Genomic DNA, 20989 nt, shown 5'->3' with positions numbered 1-20989 from the left:
ATGCAAACAGATGACGTCTCAGTGTGAGTGAAGTTTGAGAGATACGCAGAGGAAAAGTGTGCAACTGTATGACGCTCAACGTGTGTGTATTTGAATATTTGACAAGTGCCGTTGGAAACATAACGGATAAGGCACGAGGCACAGCTCGTGCAAACCAGTCGACATGTTTTGTTTTAAGAGTTCCAGGAAGCGCATTCACGCCGACAATCGCGTGTGACCAGAGGCTACTATGCAGCCTGGTATCTTGGGAGTGACGTTGCATGACAATGTGATGGCTGCACAATAATGACTAGAGCGTTTTAGAATCACCACGGTTATATGGGAGATTAAACATTTCCTCAACGAACCAACATTATGGCATGATTTCCTGTATATTGTGTAAGTCCTGCGTTACGGGTGGAAGCCTTGATTTACCTGCATAATAATTTATTTTTAAAAGGGAATAATTGGAATTCACATACAGAGGTTGCGGATTACAAGAGTCACCGCAAAATTTTCCACGGTGACAGTTAGGACCAGCCGGAAAATCCCTTCTTGGAATCGTGGTTTTGTAAAATGCACAGCAGCAGCTGATGGTAACAGCCACAGCCCTGTGTGATAGGAAATCACAGTGAGGATTTATTTTAGTCCTTTATTTTAATCTTTTATGTTAGATTATTATTTTGTAGTTATTGTGTTAATCGATTTTACTAGCTTGTTTTGTTAGTTTGTGAAGTCAAATTTCATTACAGGATGTCGTCAAGTGGAATGAGTCAACCACCCCAATTTCTGTCAGAATGCGGTGAGCCAGCACTTCCATGGAAGAAATGGAAGCCCCTATTTGACTCTGATCTCATAGCAATGCGGGTGAAAAGTTCTCTGCGGCAAGGAATAAAGCAGTCTTGCTTCCCAATCTTGGTATTGAAGGGTGGAATATCTATGATAGTTTAGACCCCATACCAATTGGAAGAGATGTCGGTGAACCCAACGATGTTTATGAGATGTCGGTCCTACTTTTACAGACACATTTTGGTCCCCGTCTGAAAGTAGTGATGGAGAGGCACAAATTCTTTATGCGTGTGCAAGTCAATGGGGAGAGAGTTGGAAACTATGCGGCGGCTCTTAAATCTAGACATGTGTGGCACCGTTGCACAGCATGAAGGAATTGCAGCCTTAAAGAATAGTGAATTAGAAGGTCTCAAAAAAAATTCCCAGTCTACTACAATTCAAAAAGTTGCTTGCAAACAGGGAAAATCTGTTGGGAGAATTGACAAGCAGAAATAGAACAGCAATCGGGACACAACAGCGAGATGTTAAAGTGTGGGAGTCAGAACCACGGTCCTAACTATCCTAACTGTTTTGAACAAGGTGTGAGTTGCAGGATTTGTGGAAAGAAGGGACATTTTGTGCAGATGTGTAAAAATGCCAAGATAAATTTTGTGGATGAGGAGGTAACACACCCAACAGATTATCCTTCACCTAACAGAAACTCAGGAGAGTAGTGTGCAAGATGTAAAAGGTATAGACTCTGATGTTTTAACCATGACAATGTGTGATATCCTTATTGGAAGTAGATCATGTTTTATTTTAGCGCGCTCAGGATCCACATTCACCCCAATAAGTGAAAAGATTTAGGATGACATTTTTGGGAAAGAGAACTTTTCAATACAACCGCCCGATATTAATCCAGTGGGTTATGGAAGACAAAGCATTGACTTAGTAGTGTACACGGTTCAAACTATTACGTTGAAAGAAAGAGAAACTGTTGGGAAGGTATATGTAGCCAGGTCTCCTCAATGGTTTTAAAAATAGGATAATTTTAAAGGCACAAGCACAAGCGGTGGTGCAAAAGGTCAGAAAGGTGCAAGAACTCATGATAGGATCTCTTAAGGAGGAATTTAACAGATTAATAAAGTCCAGTGTACTTGAAGAAATAGAGTCATCCGAGTGACTGGCTCCGATTGTTTTGGCACCAAAGGACAAAGATCAGGATTTGTGAGGACTTAAAGAGCCTAAACCATTGGATTTGGGAGGACAGACAGCCACTACCCGATATTAACGAAGCATTGGCAAAACTGAGTAGGGCGTGTATGTTTAGCGTGATGGGCCTGACATAGGCCTATCACCAGGTCATGATTCACGAGGAATCCAGGGCCTTAACCTTATTTGTCACACTGTTGGCACCTTACAGGTTCATCCGGATGCCATTTGGTCTGGCATCTGCTGCTGAGTGCTTCCAGAGACTGATGAAAGAAGTTTTAGTGGGAATTGACTCAGTGTTGTTCTTGCAGGATGACATTCTGGTTTATGGAAAAGACAAATCCAGTCATAATGATGTGCTCAACAGTGTCCTCTCGAGGTTATAAGAACGCGCCTCACTCTCAAAAGTGAAAAGTGTCATTTTAGAGTAGGAGCCGTGTCTTACCTTGGACACACTATTCTGAGTGATGACATCAGTCCTAAGACTGATTTGGCAGAAGCGATCTTACAAGCACCAGCACCAGTTCACAAAGACCAAGTTAAATCTTTTCTTGCCTTATCCGAATATTATTCAAAGTTTGTTTGCAATTTTGCTAGTGTGTACAACCCTTAAGGTGACTAATAAAGAAGGAGGCACATTTTGTGTGGTCGGAAGACTGTGCAAATGCTTTTGACAGAGTCAAGTCTGAAATTGCTCGGATGCCAACCCTAGGACATTAAAAAAAAAAAATGTGCCCACAGGTGCAAGTATGAAAGGTCTGGGTGCAGTTCTTTCCCAAATGATTGTTGGGAAGGAGAGAGTAATTGGATTTGCCTCATGCTCACTCCGAGGAGATGAAGAGCATTACTGTGTGATAGAGCGTGAGGCACTAGCATGAATGTGGGGCATCAATCTTTTTAGATTTTATCTTTGGGTCTGCCATTCTTGGTCAGAACAGACCATAAACCGTTAGTTCATATATTTGCCTGTACAAATGCTGAAAGTATCACACCTAGGATCAAAAGGTGGATTGAGGAACTGTGGGAGTATAATTTAACTACAGAATACTTACCTGTACTGAAGAATGTTCCCACAGATTTTCTGTCAAGAATGCCTCTCTTTAAACCTGTAGGTTCATCTGTGTCTTGGGTCAAAGAAACTGCACTCAATAAACCTAATTTGGAGGCTAGTGCTACCAGGGATAGCACCAGAAAGACTGTAATGGCTATGGTAATCAAGAGTTGGCCTAATTTCGGTAAAGTTCTTCTGGATGCCAAAGGTTTTAGTAATGTAAGAGATGAGCTGTGCATTGTAGCAAACAAACTGTACAGAGGGGAAAGATTAGTTCCTCCTGATGAGATGCATGAAAAGGTCATCAATTTAGCCCGTGAATGCAATCTGGGGCGTAGTTTGACAAAGTCCAGAGTGAGAGAGTCCTATTGCTGGCCCAAAGTGGACCACCAAGTAGAAATGACAGTTAAATATTGTATTTGCTGTGCAGGGAATGACAAATACTGGAAGGTTAGGTCTGCCCCTTTATCACCAGTGGAACTACCTGAACAGCCTTGGTCCAAGCTAGCCATGGACATTGTAGGCCCATTTGATGTACTACCGTCCAATGAGAAGTTTGTGGTGGTTTTGGTGGATTGTACTTATAAACGGGTCTCTGCCTGTTGTATGGGTTCTTTTGTCGCAAGGAATATCACAGAGTTTATCAAAAATGTGTTTGCTTGGGAAGGCTTTCCTGATGTAATTGTTATGGATAATGGGGTGCAATTCACTTCACTAGGGATGGTAGAGTTTTTAAAGGATCGTTCAATAACTCGTCACCGTACTGCTCTTTATGCACCACAAGCCAATGGTTTAGTGGAAAGTATGAATAGATTGATTAGGGCTTGTGCACAAATGGCAGTGGATACAAAGTTGCATTTGAAAGGCATTTAGTGTGAAACGCTGTGGGCACACAGAAACATAGTAACTGGATCTTCTCAATTTAAGAGACTCATAGGAAGGTTGGGTGGTTCCAAGCTTACCCCATTGTGGTTAAGTGGGAAGAACAGAAGTACTTGTGGTGTTGATGCGTAAGTCTAGAGTTATCAAGAAAAGTACAAGCAGAGGTTTGATAATATGAAGGGTGTGTGGCGATGTGATTGGAAGATTGGTGACATGGTATTTACAAAAATGGAGGATGGTCTCCCAAAGGTGAAACAAAATTTATGGGACCCAAACGTATTGTGGAGGTCAAGAGGAAAGTGGTAGCGTTAAGTGATGGTGAAGGTTGGAGTATGTCTTGATTGGCCAGAGGTGTTGATGGGTGTGGCACCTGTTATGGTAGGCGAGGGATGATGGGAGTCAAAGTGATAAGCAATATTTTGACAGAAGAGTAAGGAGACCACCACTGTGCCTTCAGGATTATGTTTTGGAATAATCGCTTTGTTTTCTTTTCTTACCATTCTTACATTGGCAGTTTGGTGATGTTTTGTTTTCCTCATTTCGCTCTAGTTCTTTCTTACTTTTCCTTGTTCGTTCAATTCTTATATTTCTGCACAAAATGAGTAAGGGAGAGATGTGTTGTACCTTGTCTCCAAGTGTGATGCACTCATAAGAATGTTGGGTGCATCATGAGAACCAGAGGGGGACCTAGTAACAGCAGACGGAGAAGCACTGTACTGGCTGCTGGCTGTAGCTCCAGGTGGGTGCCAATAAACAACAGTTCTTCCACAAACCATGTGTCTTCCTTATTTTATCAGTTTCCTTGGTGCCCACAGACTTCAGATTCCTCGGCAGAACCTGCAAATTGCACCTAGGACAGCTGACAAAAGCCTCAGAGCTGCTCTGACTGAGATCCAGGACAGAGGCTGAAACGTCAGGATCATCACTTGACTCATTGCAACTGTGGGAAGGCCTTGTACTCTACTGTGTCTTAAGACAGCTGCTATATAAAGGAAGCCTCTGGGAAAAAGTCAGTTGTAATTTCAGCTGGTTGATCAAGGAACCCAAATATGTCAAGTTTGCCATTGTCTGACTGATTGTAGCAAGCCCACCTTCAACAGCCAGTCGGTGAGGTAGGGGGAAACCGGTATTCCCAACTTCCAAAGATGAGCGGTAACCAGTGTCATTACATTCGTGAACACTCAAGCGGTGCAGAGGAGGTAGACGGGGAGCACGGCAAACTGAACTGCAGGTAACATTTGTGGGACTGTAAGATGGGTATATGAAAAAACATCCAAGGCTACCATCCAGTCATCCAGATCCATGGCAGCTGGAACCTGGGTCAGCATGCGCATTTTCCACGTGTCATTTAACAGAAAGGCATTCTACGAGCATAAGACTAAAATAGGCTGACGACCTCCATCCTTCTTCAGCATGAGGAAAGAGTAACAACCCATCCCTATTTCAGACTCCTGAAATAGCCTCTGAATGGCCTTTTGAAAAGTAGAGCTTGCATCTCCGGCAGTAAGATGACCAGGTGCTCCGCTTAGAGCCACTTGGACATAAAAGAAAGCGCCACAGCCCAACTTTCCTGAAATCGTTCTGAGGACTCAGGTTTTTCAATGAATAGGCAGGATCCATCAAAAACAATGTCTGCAAACCTTTTAAGAAACATACATGGATCGCATCCACACATGGCAATGGAGTACCACACTATTGTTGACTTGACGTCCCAAGCAACCAGGAAAATCCAGGACAGCAAAAATCACTTTATCAGAATTAGACTGTATTGGAACCAGGTGCCCTGCCTGGACAGGAGACCGAGCATGAAATTTGTTGGGGTAGTCATAGATTTGGCTTGGGTTCAGACACTGGAATCTGCACTGGATCCCTCTCCGGTTCCAACAATGTCAGTACTGGTGTCGACAAAAGAGGGATTAGTACAGGTCTTGAAGCCGAAGTGGAACTTGACACCCGAGTCAGTTCTGAATCCAAGACTTGTTCCAAAGAGTCATACGGTGGCTCAGGACAGATTCACTGGCTATAACCCTACTTGAGGCTAGTGTGGTTCCTTGAATTCTAAAGCACATCAGAGGGAGATAGAAGAGTACCAAAAATACCCAGAATGGACTCCTTAACCCCTTCACTGCTGGCCAGTTTCCGCCCCTGTGCGGTAAACAAATGAACAGGGGCGGGCCATGACGAACCCCAGCCGTCATCAGCACACGAGCACCGTAGTGCATGACGGCTAGGGTTCGTCATTAGCATGCAAGGGGTTAAAAGGCTCCAACTACTGCAGAGCCGCCGATGGCCTAGAGGACTCGGTGCATCAAGATCAATAGCAGAAAGCAGCTACTCAATCAGGGATCAAGAGCAAAAATCAAGTTGCGCTTTTATACCCTTGCAACTTCATGTTAGACAGAGAGAGGTAGGCTGGCGTTGAGTCCCAATTCATCTTACTATGTTTCCGCTCCAATTTTCATTGCAAAGATTACTGGCTTTACTTGGGAGCGTGTTAGAGCCCTCGATTTGGAAGTGGACTTAAGTGAGATATGTGACTTTTTCCTATTTTCAGCGACAGACAGCTTGGCGTCATGGTCCTTTATCGCCTTCGGGCGCATAATGGTGTACTTGTATGAGTTTGAGTCATGCCCGAGCTCAAATACCAAAGACACACCTCTTGCAGGCCCATTTGTGTTTTCTACAGGCACTGTTTTAACTCTGTCGATTTCGCTGGAGACAAAACCGAAGAAAGACTAGTAGCTCTCCGGATCCGCAATCAAAGGAGTGGAAAGAAAGGAACTGGTGTCAGAACAGGGGTGGTGCATATACGCAATTCCGCTTCTAGGGCAGAATGATGCTAAAGTTAATCCAAATGGCGCTACCAAGTGGCGCACGAGACAAATGCTATAAAAAGTTTCTGCAACCAATCTGGAAAAGGGGGAATATTTTAAAAGTGAGGAATCTGGGATTAGAAGCATCCATTAGAAACATGTGCACTAGTGATGACAAACTTACAGGATTACCCTTGCTCCCTTTTGTCTGACACCAAAGCAGTAGTTTTAGTCTGATTACTTTTTTGCAACATATAGTTTTCCCCAATTGTAATGACCTAAATATGGAGGCACACATATGGGCTATATTGTGCATATACCTATAGCTTGTCAAAAGAATAAGTCTTAAGTCCAGTGCATAAATTTAAATTGAATATCAGCATTAATGCAAACTTTACACACTACATACGTTTCTATTTGTAATTAATTTGTACACTACACAGAGTGATCTGACAATTTCATACACCTCTTTATTTCAAAATATGTCAGCAAAGGATTGGGCAAGCTTTAAATACGTGAATCTACTCAAAATTATTCTAACAGTTTAGAGCCTCATTACAATGTCGGTCAGAGTTGCCTCCAACTGACACCACAATCACAACACAACACACATGGTGCGATTGCATACTCCCATTTCTCCATGGGGACGTGGGCTACGGCCGTAAACCGGCGCTAGCACAAGCTCCCATAGAGAAATAGGAAAATCTGTTCATCCCTGCACCGCGTGGCAGGCACCTCAAGGTGCCTGCCACGTGGTGCAGGGATTAACAGGGGGGAACCATAGGTACCCCCTTTGCCCCCAACCGGAGGCCGCAGGCCCCCAATGTCACTTTCCAAAAGGCTTTCCATGTCGGAAAGCCTGCCATGGAAAGCCTGTTGGAAACAGATATCGTAATTCCTACGGCAGAAATGCAGTCCATAGGGATTATGGGCAGGCGTCCGACTGGCCGACAGGCTCCTTGAGCCAGTCAGAATCCAGCCGGAATTACCAGCTGGTTTCACTTTTGACCACCTGCATGGTAATGCGGCGGTGGAAGGAGAAACCTGCGTTGAGACTCGGAAAGCCTCCGACTGGCGGTCGGAGGCTTTCCAAGTCTCGTAATTGAGGCCCTAATGTTCTCAATAGTGTGCTAAAAAAAATAAAAGGTTTTTCTTGGATTATCAGAACACACAGCTGGTTTGTTGAATCGATTCACATATAATCAATAAAAAAAATGATAAACATTTCATTAATAGCAGCACATAATGTAAACATTTACAGCTATAAAATTATCCAGTAGAAAAGAAATACCTACAACCAGTCAGCTAAAAAGTCGAGTTTCAAATTGAAGAATTAAGCAGCACATTTAAATTAAATCCATTTAATTACAGTATACGATTTAGCCATATAATTATTCATATGGCCAATAACAATTGAGCAATGCGCCAATTTATATGCAAAAAGTAAAAAGTTCAGAGCACTGCACTTTTTTGTCTCGATCTCCACATACCCAACATAAAATGAGAGACAGCAATTACAATCTGTTGTGCTGTATTAGATCTAAAGATTCTGGAGGCAATCATGAAATCTCTAACCCCCATATTTCGGTAAAGAGGCAATATCCATTTCTTCTTGAGGACATGATAGTTATGGTAAAAAAAAAACATGATCAATGCATTCCTTTACCTGGGGGCAAAAAGGGAAAGTCGTATCAGCATCCGTTGGGGATGGCTGCCATTTGGCAGTAAAGGTACTCAGTGGAAAAGTCCGAATATGAAATGTAATATACAAAGTTTTTGCTAGTGAGGGCTCAATAGCATCCATACATTTCTCTAGGTAGTAAACGTCTTTAAACTATAGGACAGCTAGAATCAGAGTGCCCACCCTCCTGCTCCTACACATTTCTCCACCTACATCTCTCCAATAGATCCCCATAAAAATAGTCGTTTTCACTCTGACAGCTGTTTCTGGTTTTGATTGTATAGTATGCATATGTTAAACAATGCCATGACCCTTGCAGATGTTCTGGTGAAAAGGTTAGGAATTTGGAACATTTTGCCCTATAGGAAAACTGCACTTCTCCATTCACCCCTCTTGAGAGCAAAAAAAATCTGAACTGGAGTTTCACATTCGAAAAATCATTTAAAAGGAATTTTTGAGTAGAGAGGGGTCGAATAATGAAAAAAGACTTCAGTTCTTTTAACCAACACAAAAAAACAATGCAGGAGTAAGAGCCTTGGTTCAAGAAGCATGGCTTGATAATTCCCAGGTACCAAAGCGTTTGAATATCCAGGAATTTTCCAGAGGATAGCAGAAAAGAAGATTGCAAAGGTAAAGGCTGATCCCTAATACACCAATCAGGAACACACAAGCCATATTGGTGTGTATCAAAGTGTGACGCTGAATAAAAACTCTTCTTGACATTGAAGACAAAGTTTACCTCTACAGATAATCAATTCTGCTGAGGCTAGGCCAGTAGCAAAGGCATTATTGGAGAACTTGTGGTTTTTCAGCCTCTAATAGCAGTTTATAAAGCCCAAGAACAGACCTCCTATCACAAGGAAAAGGCAACAACCTGAAACAGCTCTCCTGCCTTATTTTACCTAAAAATAACCAAAATACAGACACACTGAAAATCCATAAATGTAGGTCCCCTTTACAGAATCATAGCCCTACGCAAGATACATACAAAAGCAAGATTATCAGTCACTTCATTCAAGGTAGCCTTAAGACATGTCTATTCAAGTGCTTAAATATGGCATCTGCCCTCTCCTTTAGACCATTTACAAAATGATCACATCAGACCATCAAGTGTCGTTCAAGTCTACTAACTGGTGGTGTAATGAAACATCATAAATGCAAAGACCTAATTGGCATGGAGATTAATTAAGTAAAATTAAAATGAAAACAGAGATCATTTAACGGATCGGTTCTTATGCATTTTGCTGATTGTGCCTCACTGCAGGAACCACAGACCTTGGCCTAAGCTTTTTCTATGGCATCACAAAATAAAGAAACAAGTCTAACTCAAACAAATAAACTGTGAAATATTGTATTTAACCACACACCAAAAGTATACACAAAAAACAAAATTGTAATGGGAAGGTTGGAGCTTTTCTAAATGCAGTTTTATTTCTAAAAGATTAAGCGATGTGCTAGACTCGAGCACATTACTTCATATATTTTGCTCCTAGCATGCTCTCTTTGTCCGCACATACCAATGCTTCAATTAAGGTCACCAATCATCCTTGCCTGATTCCGTTTGCTGTACTTCCTCTATTCTCACAAATCAAGCAAAGGACAGCCACTTAATTTTTAAACTCCAATTTCAAATTCCTTAACATTTATAGAGCACTGTAAAATTGTCAATGTTATAGTGTGCATGTCATACATGCTTTATTATTCTGATAATTTACTTTTGTTTCTAAATAGATAAGGATCCCCTGATTAGGCACTGTGGACCCCCTGTGGTCTGTAGACAAAATGTTAAGAACCGCTGACGCGTGGCACCGAACCCTACTTCTCAGCTATCAATACAGGGCAGTTAATAGCAAACTTTTTAACTGCAGATGACCTCTAAATTGCTATACTGGATTTCCAGGCTTCCTTCAAGAGGCAGGCAAAAACATTTCTGTTGACTACAATAAAAAGATCAAATATTTGTACTCACATTGTGTATTAGCTCAAAGTACTTCTGGCAGGCAAGTTGGTAATGCATACCCTTAACCAGCTCCAAAATCTGGAAAAAGAAAGGAAAGGACTTACTGGTTATAACATCATTATATTAAATATAAAGCAACTTAAATGCTCAAACAGTACTTCAGATTGGGCTTCTCTGTGCTTCAATCAAGCTCAATGGTTTGATTATTTGTAGTCTATAAAAACTATGTGCCAAATGCATTTTTCTCAGACTCAACAAGTAAAGAGTGACATGCTTGCACCCCTTTTCACATACTTCTCTTAAAGTGAACATTTGGACAATACAAAATTATAACAATATTATGAGGAAGAGGATATTCCAGGTAGTAATTGAGCACAGGCATTGTTAATAACTTCTAAATGAGAACCCCTCCATAGTCCAACTTAGTACTACTACAATGCAGCCCTTATGTATTCTCCCCAGTGAGCAATTGCTTGGGAAATACAATGCCTGTCAAGTTCTTTCTCCAGCAATTTTTGGACCCATCAGACAAATTATTACTCCATGAGGGACTAAAAGAATATCTTGCAGGTATTATCAACAATTCTGCTCAAGCACAAATGGAGGCTCTAAAGTAAACTAGGATGACGCCACCTCTACTTATTTGTTAATAAGTAATTATCACAGTTACTTCACATAAATGGGAAAGAACTCACTGACATTTTACTTAAGTATTCATAATGTACTTAAACACAAAGGTAACGTCTATTGCTACCATCAAAAGGTTTATGTTGGTTAAAAGGCACAAACATACATAAAATATCCTACTACATCACATCCACGATAGTTCCAGGTAGTCTAAAATAATGCACAGTAGACCCAGACTGCTTTGTGCAAACTTTCCGAATCATCAGTTACAGAGCAAAAGCTGCAATCCTATTACTCAATTCAAGAGGGAAAATCATAACATACAAGTTAAAAGACTAAAACAAGGGCTTACATACACAATCACACTCTTTTGTAAATCTGCCTTTTCTGAATGGTCCTCCCAGTTTTGTTTTTGTCTTTTTCTAGTCTTTATTTTTGCTGGCTTTAGGACTGTGCACTTTACCACTGGTACACAGTAGTAACGTCATTGAGCTTCCTCTATAAATCATGCTGTACAGTGGAACTCTGTAGATGGACTATTTACCTATCCTATAAGTCCATTGAAAAGGGTGTGTAAAGTGCACCTATGCCATATGTAGGCTGCAGTGGGTAATTACACACCCACATATGACAAAAATATATTTATGCCAGGAACATGACCACTCTGTCTAGGCTGCAGTTTAAAAGCATGGGAAGGAAACTGCCTTTGGCATGTATGAAATCCTATTTTCATAAATGTAAAGGAGACCCCTAAAATTACCTTGTAAGCCCACATGGCAAGGTGATACAATGCAAAAACAGGACACACAGTGCCCTTACAATGCAATAAATACAAAATCTACTGTAGTAAGTATGGCAAGCTAGACATTTTGCTAACAGGCCAAGGTGGGCATACAATAATTATTTTCAGCTCAACTTAGGAAAAGGCTAGAATATTGCTTCAAAGTTATTTACTGCTCAGTGTTTAAAATGTGACTTATAAATAAGATTTTTGATTGTTTAAAAAGAATAATAACTTTTTTAAACTGTATTTTAGGCTGCCTGAACCAGATAGGGCTTAACAAGCAGTTCTACCGCCTATAACATTTGGCAGTGCTGGAATACACATCTTTGGCTGGGAGAGTTAACAACTCTGTCTCGTAGAACAATGGTTTGCCTCTGGGCCCTATAAAGGACAATGCATGTTAACCGCTGATTACTTAGCACTGATTAGCTACATGACAGTGGACAGGACCTGCTGGCAAAACAAAAGGCAGCTTTAGCACTATCTCTTTTACCTTGAAGAGACCAAGAAGGGCTTCTTCTATGTATTCCCAGGACCCTCAGACTGAAGCCACCACAGCAGCAGGGAAACCAGTTTTGACTCTGTCAAATAGTGGAGTGGTTGAGAAGCTCAAGACAGGCATGCCTGGTGGCAGCTGGTTCCTGGGTAATTTTACAGTAAGGCAAACATGAAGTGCTGCAAAATGAGATGGGGTACTGCAAGAAAATTGTAAGGATTGGGGGCAGGATTCCTCCAACTACTGGTTAGTACTAATTACTTGTTAGTGCACAGGATAAATAAGGCACCTCCACCACCACCTTCTCAAAACATTCCTAGTCCTGAGAAGATTCCGTCTGTAGAAGGCAGACCAGATGAAATAAGAAATCAGACTCCTGCTGGAAAAAGAGCAGTCACTCAAGGGCCCCTGAATCCTGATGGCACCCACAGACTGGAGCTGCTCTATAAGGACCAAGTGGTTTACCTCTTGGTTGCTTGCTTAAGGGACACAAAAAAGCAGAAGGACTCCTGACTCCAAAAGGGCAGAGCTAACTAAAGTGGACTATGATGGTTTAGAGCAGTGGTTCACAAACTTTAAAAAAAACATAGCCCACTTTTTAGAACAACAAACTTTTGCGAGCCACCTAGCTTTAAAGGACATGAGGTGAGGAGATTTATTATGTAACTAAATCATGTGTGGTAGTGTCATTTACAGACTGCGCATTTTCCACATTGAAATGGGCAATACATTTGCACAGACATACAGTTTCACTGATAAAACTATATAACACACAAATCATAATGTGTGGAAATCCGGTTTCTGAGAATATGTATCATTTGTGCAACACCAAGTAAGTGCCTTGATAATATTATAATCTCTTTCCAGCACTTCAGAATTACAAAAAAAATTCTTCCCTTTTGCTTTCCTCACTGTTGGATGCATACAGTTCATGTACTGGTATCTATATTGTGTTGTGTATTACAAAAAATAACTTCCAACATTGCGACACAACTCTTTTTAAAAATCCCTCTCACTTTGTAGTCTGAGAAAGCAAAGTAAACCCCAAGCTTCATGTTAAAAAAATAAAGCAGCCTGACATGACCTCTGACTTGAATCAGCAGCAAATGCCAGGAGTTAAACACAGAAATTAAAGGCATCTTTATTTATTATGATTTTTGCGACTCACCAAAAATCAGTTTGTAACCCACACTTTGGGAAACACTGCTTTAGAGACCTGATGTCTAGAGGACTAAGGCCTACCAGACTGACCAGTAGCTTTCCCAGTAGTTGGAGACTAAGTATTAAGGAAAAACCTTTAAATGAGTGAACCTTCTTGGTGCATTCGACCTACGCCTCATCTTGGTTAACATAAAATTGTGCAAACAGATGTATGAACAAATAGATGTGGGGTGAGGGTCTGAGGGACTAGTTTAACGACCAGCCTATGCTATTATCCCAAATAACATGTATCATAACAAAGTATAGCTAGGGGTCAGAACAAATGATGCATCCTGAGTGAAACCTCCTGTGGTGTGAGTGAAAAAGAGATGAAACTAAGCTAATCGTGTGTTGTGAGCAATCACACAACTAGTCCCACAATGCTGTGAGGAAAGTTCCCATCAGTCACCACACGGATCCGCCCTTCATCATCTGGGAGTCCCTACTCACAGGGATGATCGTGAGACCCGCTATGGATTGGCCAGATGTCTAAGCCTAATCCTATATGCCCCCCTCGCATCCTGAAAGAATGCTTCTCCGCCTATCCTACTCCTGTTCTTGCTATCCTTAATGACTCTCTATTGTCGGGCATAGTCCTGTCTGCTTTCAAAGAAGCAACGGTCATACCCCTATTGAAAAAACCTGGGGCTGACCGGGCATGTAAGGCAAACTACAGGGCCATCTCGTTGTTGCCTTACCTAGCAAAAATCTTAGAGGCACACGTGGCGAAAATCCTTTCCAACTTTTCGGAGGAGTCCTCCTGCTTTGACCCCCATCACACTGGATTTCGCCCTGCGCACTCTACGGAGGCAGTAATCACTGCCTTGTTGGACACTCTCCGAGACTGCGCAGACAGACGCTCTCCCCAGGCACTGGTGCTCCTAGATCTGTCGGCCGCGTTCGACACGGTCGACCACAATATCTTGATCGACCGTGTCGGACAGGCCGGCATACAGGGCACAGCGGCCTGCTGGTTGAGATCCTTCTTGGAGGACCGCTCACAAGCGGTACGCCTGGGGGATCTAACTGGCGTTAAACAGCTTACCTCATGCGGAGTGCCACAGGGTTCCTCCTTGTCACCTCACCTTTTCAATATATATATACTCCCCCTGATACAAACGCTGAAGGACAAACAGGTGAAAGTTTTTAACTACGCAGATGATCTGCAATTACTCTTCACCATTGATAACTCTGAAAAATCCGTCAGTCACTTCCAGTCAACCATGAGGTTCATTAAATCCTGGATGGACAAAAATCAATTGAAATTGAACCCGGGGAAAACAGAACTGGTATTGACTGGGGACAGCGCTAAGCACTGGGGCCCTCAATACTGGCCCTTAGACCTGGGTCAAGCTCCACAACCATCACCATCGGCTAAAACGCTGGGAGTCATCGTGGACAGTGACCTTTCATTAAAGGCACAAGTGGGCCAAGTGGTTTCTAAGTGTTTCTATCAGCTAAAAAAAATTAGGAAGGTTCGGCGATTATTAACGCTAGAGGCCACTACCCAGGTTGTGATCGCCACTGTTCTGTCCCATCTGGATTATGCGAACGCCATTTATTTGGGTCTTCCAGTCTTTCTACTCAAGCGTCTCCAGATGGTACAGAACTATGCTGCCAGGATGATACTGAAGCAACCAAGGTGGCAAGCAGCGACCCCCCTTCTTACTAAACTGCACTGGCTCCCGATTACACAACGCTGTGCCTTTAAGGCAGGCTGCATGATTTTTAAATCACTGCATGGCAAAAGCCCCAAGTTCATTAACCAAATAATCACCAGATATGTTCCCCCCCCGCAACCTTCGCTCACTCCATTTGGGCCTTCTCCAGATCCCCCCCGTTCAAGCTTAAACGTTCTGGTGGACGTAGGTTTGCAGCACTTGCCCCCCGCCTATGGAATACCTTGCCACTAGAAATTCGGCTCTGTCAAGATCTTCTACCTTTTCGGAAAGCACTGAAGACTTGGCTTTTCAGACAAGCTTTTTAAATCCTACTTTTTTACCTGTTGTGTTACTGTCAAATTCAGCGCCAAGAAACTAATCAGTGTTAGTGCGCTTAATAAATAATTTAATAACATAACATAACATATATGTGGTACTCACTGTGAGCGGAATACCAAATATGTATTGTAGTGACTGAAAAGCAGTGCTAAAAAGTGAAGTGCAAAGTGAATTAAGTGCAAACAGAGATATAAAATTAGGTAAAGAAGAGGGAACTACTTTATTCCAATCCTCTTCAGTCCTAAGAATAAGAGAGTGCGTAGTGGACTCAACAAATAACCACTATACTAGATGAAAGGTCGACATGTTTCTGCAAAATAGATCCACGTGGTATCCAGCTGCTTCGTCAGGACCATTATCGCTACTGCTTTTTATTAAAAAATGGTGAGTTCATAACAAAGGTGAAGGAATAAGATACCACCACAAACTTGGTGATTAAAGAATCTCTCCTACCAATTTGGCAGGAGAGAAAAACCCACCTCACCTGGCTACAGCGCAGGTAAAACAGGGCACCGCTCTATCCGTCAGTACCCTGCACATCCCTCTGGGCTGACGTGGGAGGTGCCAGAGGGACGCGCAGGGTACCGACGGATAGAACTCACCATTTTTTAATAAAAAGCAGTAGCGATAATGGTCCTGACGAAGCAGCTGGATACCACATGGATCTATTTTGCAGAAACATGTCGACCTTTCATCTAGTATAGTGGTTATTTGTTGAGTCCACTACGCACTCTCTTATTCTTAGGACTAAAGAGGATTGGAATAAAGTAGTTCCCTCTTCTTTACCTAATTTTATATCTCTGTTTGCACTTAATTCACTTTGCACTTCACTTTTTAGCACTGCTTTTCAGTCACTACAATACATATTTGGTATTCCGCTCACAGTGAGTACCACATATAGGATTAGGCTTAGACATCTGGCCAATCCATAGCGGGTCTCACGATCATCCCTGTGAGTAGGGACTCCCAGATGATGAAGGGCGGATCCGTGTGGTGACGGATGGGAACTTTCCTCACAGCATTGTGGGACTAGTTGTGTGATTGCTCACAACACACGATTAGCTTAGTTTCATCCCTTTTTCACTCACACCACAGGAGGTTTCACTCAGGATGCATCATTTGTTCTGACCCCTAGCTATACTTTGTTATGATGCAAACAAATGTATACCATCAAACTTTCCCACTCAATAACACCCACCGTGACACTTTTTGGGACAAATTTTATGCAGATTGGTCAAACAACGCCAAAGTTGTATCCAAGTAAAAAAAAAAAAAAAAATTCCTTGGAAACTAGGTCCTAACTAGAACTACTTACTGGTGACTGCCAATGGGATGGAGATATATATATATATATATATATATATATATATATACACATACATACATATATGCTGCAGAAGGTCCATTTGGAATCACCAATGTCTCGGCGATCACACACAGAAAGACCAACGAATCCCAAATGATGGCAAAAGGTAATTTATTTCCGTGAGAGGTACAGCAGCGTGGCAGACGACGCGTTTCGGGCAGTTGCCCTTGTTCACATCAGAAGTATTTCCCATAATGCCCTCTTTTTAACTGAATTTGTGTGCACCATGTGACAAATGAAAACAAACAAAATACTAGTAGGTCAGAGTCACAATGAAAACATCCGAGGTTATTGCTTGCCATTTCCTTCATATTTGTAAATACATTGTTCACATTTGTCTTGGATTGACAATAATTGTTTGATACCTGCATAAATGCATGCTTATATAGATTGTTCTGAATTAGTATCTGTAAAGTGCGTTCTGATTGTGCAATTGCGCATATGCAAAATACAAATAAATACATTGCAATTCCGAAGTTAAACCACCTTAAATATACACATAAATATAAAAAATTCAATAAATATGTATATAAAAAATCTCTCCAAATCAATTCTTGGTTAAAAAGTAATCATGTGCATACTTAAAAACCCCTATACAAGTATAAAATTATTTCATAAGATTTCATCATTGTGGTAATACCATTGTTAAGGTGCAATGCAATAATACTGTAAACCTCACTCTCAAAGGTGCAACATAGCGCAAACAATTATTAAAGTGCTTTCCAGAACCCAGTCTATAATTATAGCCCAAGCATTGTAATTTCATTTATTTACAAAATACCCAAAAATGGGGACATCTATTTTAATGGCAACGCCTTCTAAAATAACTGATGTGACCTACGAGTAGTGTATATTTAAAGTGCAACTAATATCATGCAGGAGAATCATCGATTCATCACTGCCCCAATGATTTAAAAAAAAAAAAAGAACAAAAAAAGATCAATTCTGGGTGTAGGACTGAGACCGATTATATATTCAGCAAATAAATGGAAGGCTTAAGTTAAAGCATTAAACCAAATTTTGCTTGCAGTCAGGAAAGTGCTTGCAAAAGACTAACTACGGTGCCTGTATTGAAAGAAAAATAATCGTTTTACAAAACATAATACAGGTCTTCCGTAGTATTCAGCCCATTAGGTACCTTGGAATCTAGTTCTAATATCATTTTAGATTCCAATTGCCGTAACATCCTGTCCCGGTCCCAAGCTTCATGTTCAAAAAATAAAGCAGCCTGACATATGACCTCTGACTTGAATCAGCAGCAAATGCCAGGAGTTAAACACAGAATTTAAAGGCATCTTTATTTATTATGATTTTTGCGACCCACCAAAAATCAGTTTGTGACCCACAGTTTGGGAAACACTGCTTTAGAGACCTGATGTCTAGAGGACTAAGGCCTACCAGACTGACCAGTAGCTTTCCCAGTAGTTGGAGATTAAGTATTAAGGAAAAACCTTTAAATGAGTGAACCTTCTTGGTGCATTCAAACTACGCCTCATCTTGGTTAACATAAAATTGTGCAAACAAATGTATACCTTCAAACTTTCCCACTCAATAACACCCACCGTGACATTTTTTGGGACAAATTTTATGCAGATTGGTCAAACAACGCCAAAGTTGTAGCCAAGTTAAAAAAAAAAAAAAAAAAACGAATTCCTTGGAAACTAGGTCCTAACTAGAACTACTCACTGGTGACTGCCAATGGGATATATATATATATATATATATATATATATATATATATATATATATATATATATATATATATATATATATATCCGTAACAATTCAGGTCAACAGCATAAAAAGACATGAAGGCAGACCCAGATATAATGCAGATAATGGGTTTATTCAGAGAATGCCCGCACCACCGCCATAACGCGTTTCAGCCTCCTCCGAGGCTTTGATCACATGATGCATTTCAGAAGCATTTTTTTAGTTTTTAAAGTGACAGTGCAATCAACGTACGTGGAAAGTGCAATAGACATAGAAGTTACACTGTGAGCTTGTGTGATGAACTCGATGATGTACAGCCTGTAATTAGTAGTACATGAGTGCAAAATACGCCATAAATATTCATGTAATCATAAATATTTAAAATATTCAAAACCATTCAAATACTTAAAACGTTCAAAAGATACAAAATATCTAAAATGTCTGAAGTATATAAAAATATTTTGAGGAACATTTAAAATCGGCATGACAACTTAAATATATTATTAAATAAGTTCAGGTTTTGTTATTCATGACAGTATAAAAAGATCTGTTATAGAATTGTTACACAATAAGTTATACAACAATATATACATGATCTCCTATTAATTAGTGGACAATGTATATCCTACTTAGGAGTCTGTCATAAAACCAGATGAATGACCATGTGGTACATCTAGTCATGCTGACACAAATTCTACTGAAAAAGGCTGAATTGCACACTAGCTCTGACAGTACTAGTTCATAGGTTCAAAAAGGATCCTGCCCAAGTGGGCCAATAATCAAGCGTAACATTTGAAAGTGCAAAGTGCTATTGCATAATGGAAATCGTGCTCTAACCATAATTGATTTACAGCCATAAATCAAAAAAAAGTAACTACATAAAAGAATAAAGATCCAATTTCATTACATTTAAATTCAATGAGGGTGCAGCTGATGCCAGCTAAAAAGGTACTGGGTGTGAGAACAGTGTAGTTTAAAGACAGGTGAAAAAGTCCTCACTGATATCAAGACCATGGGGTGTTTTACAGTTAGGCTCCAGGATTTATTTGGTTTCCAGTTTTCTAAGGAGGTACTCCCGATTGCCACCCCTTCTGAGCGGCAAGACAGTGTCCACAGCAAAATATTTCAAATGTTGTGTGTTGCTGTTGTGGTGTTTCTGGAAATGTCTTGCCACCTGATAATTGGCATCCTTGTTAGTGATAGCCCTCATGTGCTGGAGTACCCTTTTGTGGACCTGCAGCTTGGTCCTCCCCACCTAGCGCAGGACACTCGGGTACTCCTGCACATATACTGCAAACTCTATTTTGCAGTTTAGAGCCTTGGTGATTGCAACAGGTCTAGGTTTAGAGTGCGTGCTGTATGTATTAGTATTCACTCCCTGTTTACAGGCTTTACAAGTAGCACACTTGTAAAAACCTCTCCTGCTGCTGAGCCAATTTTTAGTCACTGACACCTCGGGGCTACTCTTTACCAAATCGCTGCTCATAGAGCGCGCTTTCCGGTAGGAAACACTTGGAGTTGCTGTCTAACACCTTCCTAACATTGGATCATAGAGTACCAGTGGCCAGTTTTTATTGACAATTTTACGAAGGGTTTTATGTTGACGATTAAATGATCACACTAGTCTAGTTTAGTCTTGTCCCGTACATATGATGGGAGCTTCTGGACATGTTCCTGAAGGAAAAAATCCACATACTTGGATGTATTTTCAAATTGACTACCCTGGGCCGATATAATTGGCCTCCCCGAAGGTTTATACATGCCTTTTGTGTTTCTTGGGGATGAAAAATATAGCTGATATAACCGGGTAGTCTACTTTCAAAACCTTGAATTCCTGTGCACTTATTAGGCCTGCAGATTTCCATTCCAAAAGTGTGTTATTAAAGTCACCCCATGCACATTTGACTGCTTGGATGGTACTACTTTTGTAACAATTTCTGTCGTTGAGATGCTACAGGGCCTCATCCATATCCACATTACCGCCTTTTTGTCAGACTCAGGGTCAAGCGACTCTTGACCCTGTCACCCGGCAGGAAGGTCGCTCCCCTCACCGCCACGCAGCCCCTGCGCCTGTGTGTGTCCTGATCCTCGCCGCTACTGTTGTCCCAACTGCCTAACCCGTGTGCCATTTATTTCTGTATCCCTGTGCCACTCTGTCTGTTCCCCCGCTCGCTCCTGGTCTCCCATTCTTGTTGTTCTGCTGTTAGCCCCGGTTCCTGACGCTTTCCCTTCCCGCCGCTGCGTCCCTGCGGCCCCGCCCCCACTTTTTCCATTGGCCACCGCGCTCCCACCTCCCAGCTGCTCCTCCCTCCCTTTGCCCTCATATGGAGGCCACACAGCAGACGCGCCGATTGTGCGCCAAAGGCACGACAAAGGCAAGCCCGTCCGCGCCCAGCGCCAGTACCCCTGGCCCCCGTTGTCGCCAAGCCACACGACGGACCTACGACGCCGCCACCC

General features: G+C 41.6%; 1 protein-coding gene across 1 annotated transcript in view; it reads right to left on the bottom strand.

The window, feature by feature from the left end:
• Positions 1 to 10337: 10337 nt before the first annotated feature.
• PRIM2 (DNA primase subunit 2) overlaps positions 10338 to 20989 on the bottom strand; it is a 761949-nt gene continuing 751297 nt past the window's right edge. Inside the window, exon 13 of the mRNA XM_086925646.1 lies at positions 10338 to 10424. Within this exon, the coding sequence (XP_086781772.1) occupies positions 10338 to 10424 (87 nt within the window). The remainder of the gene's footprint in view (positions 10425 to 20989) is intronic.

The sequence above is a fragment of the Lissotriton vulgaris genome, chromosome 6 (genome assembly GCF_964263255.1).
Source record: "Lissotriton vulgaris chromosome 6, aLisVul1.2, whole genome shotgun sequence".
NCBI classification, from domain to species: domain Eukaryota; kingdom Metazoa; phylum Chordata; class Amphibia; order Caudata; family Salamandridae; genus Lissotriton; species Lissotriton vulgaris.
Note: the sequence above shows the minus strand (reverse complement) of the source record. Positions and strands in the feature narration are given on the sequence as shown.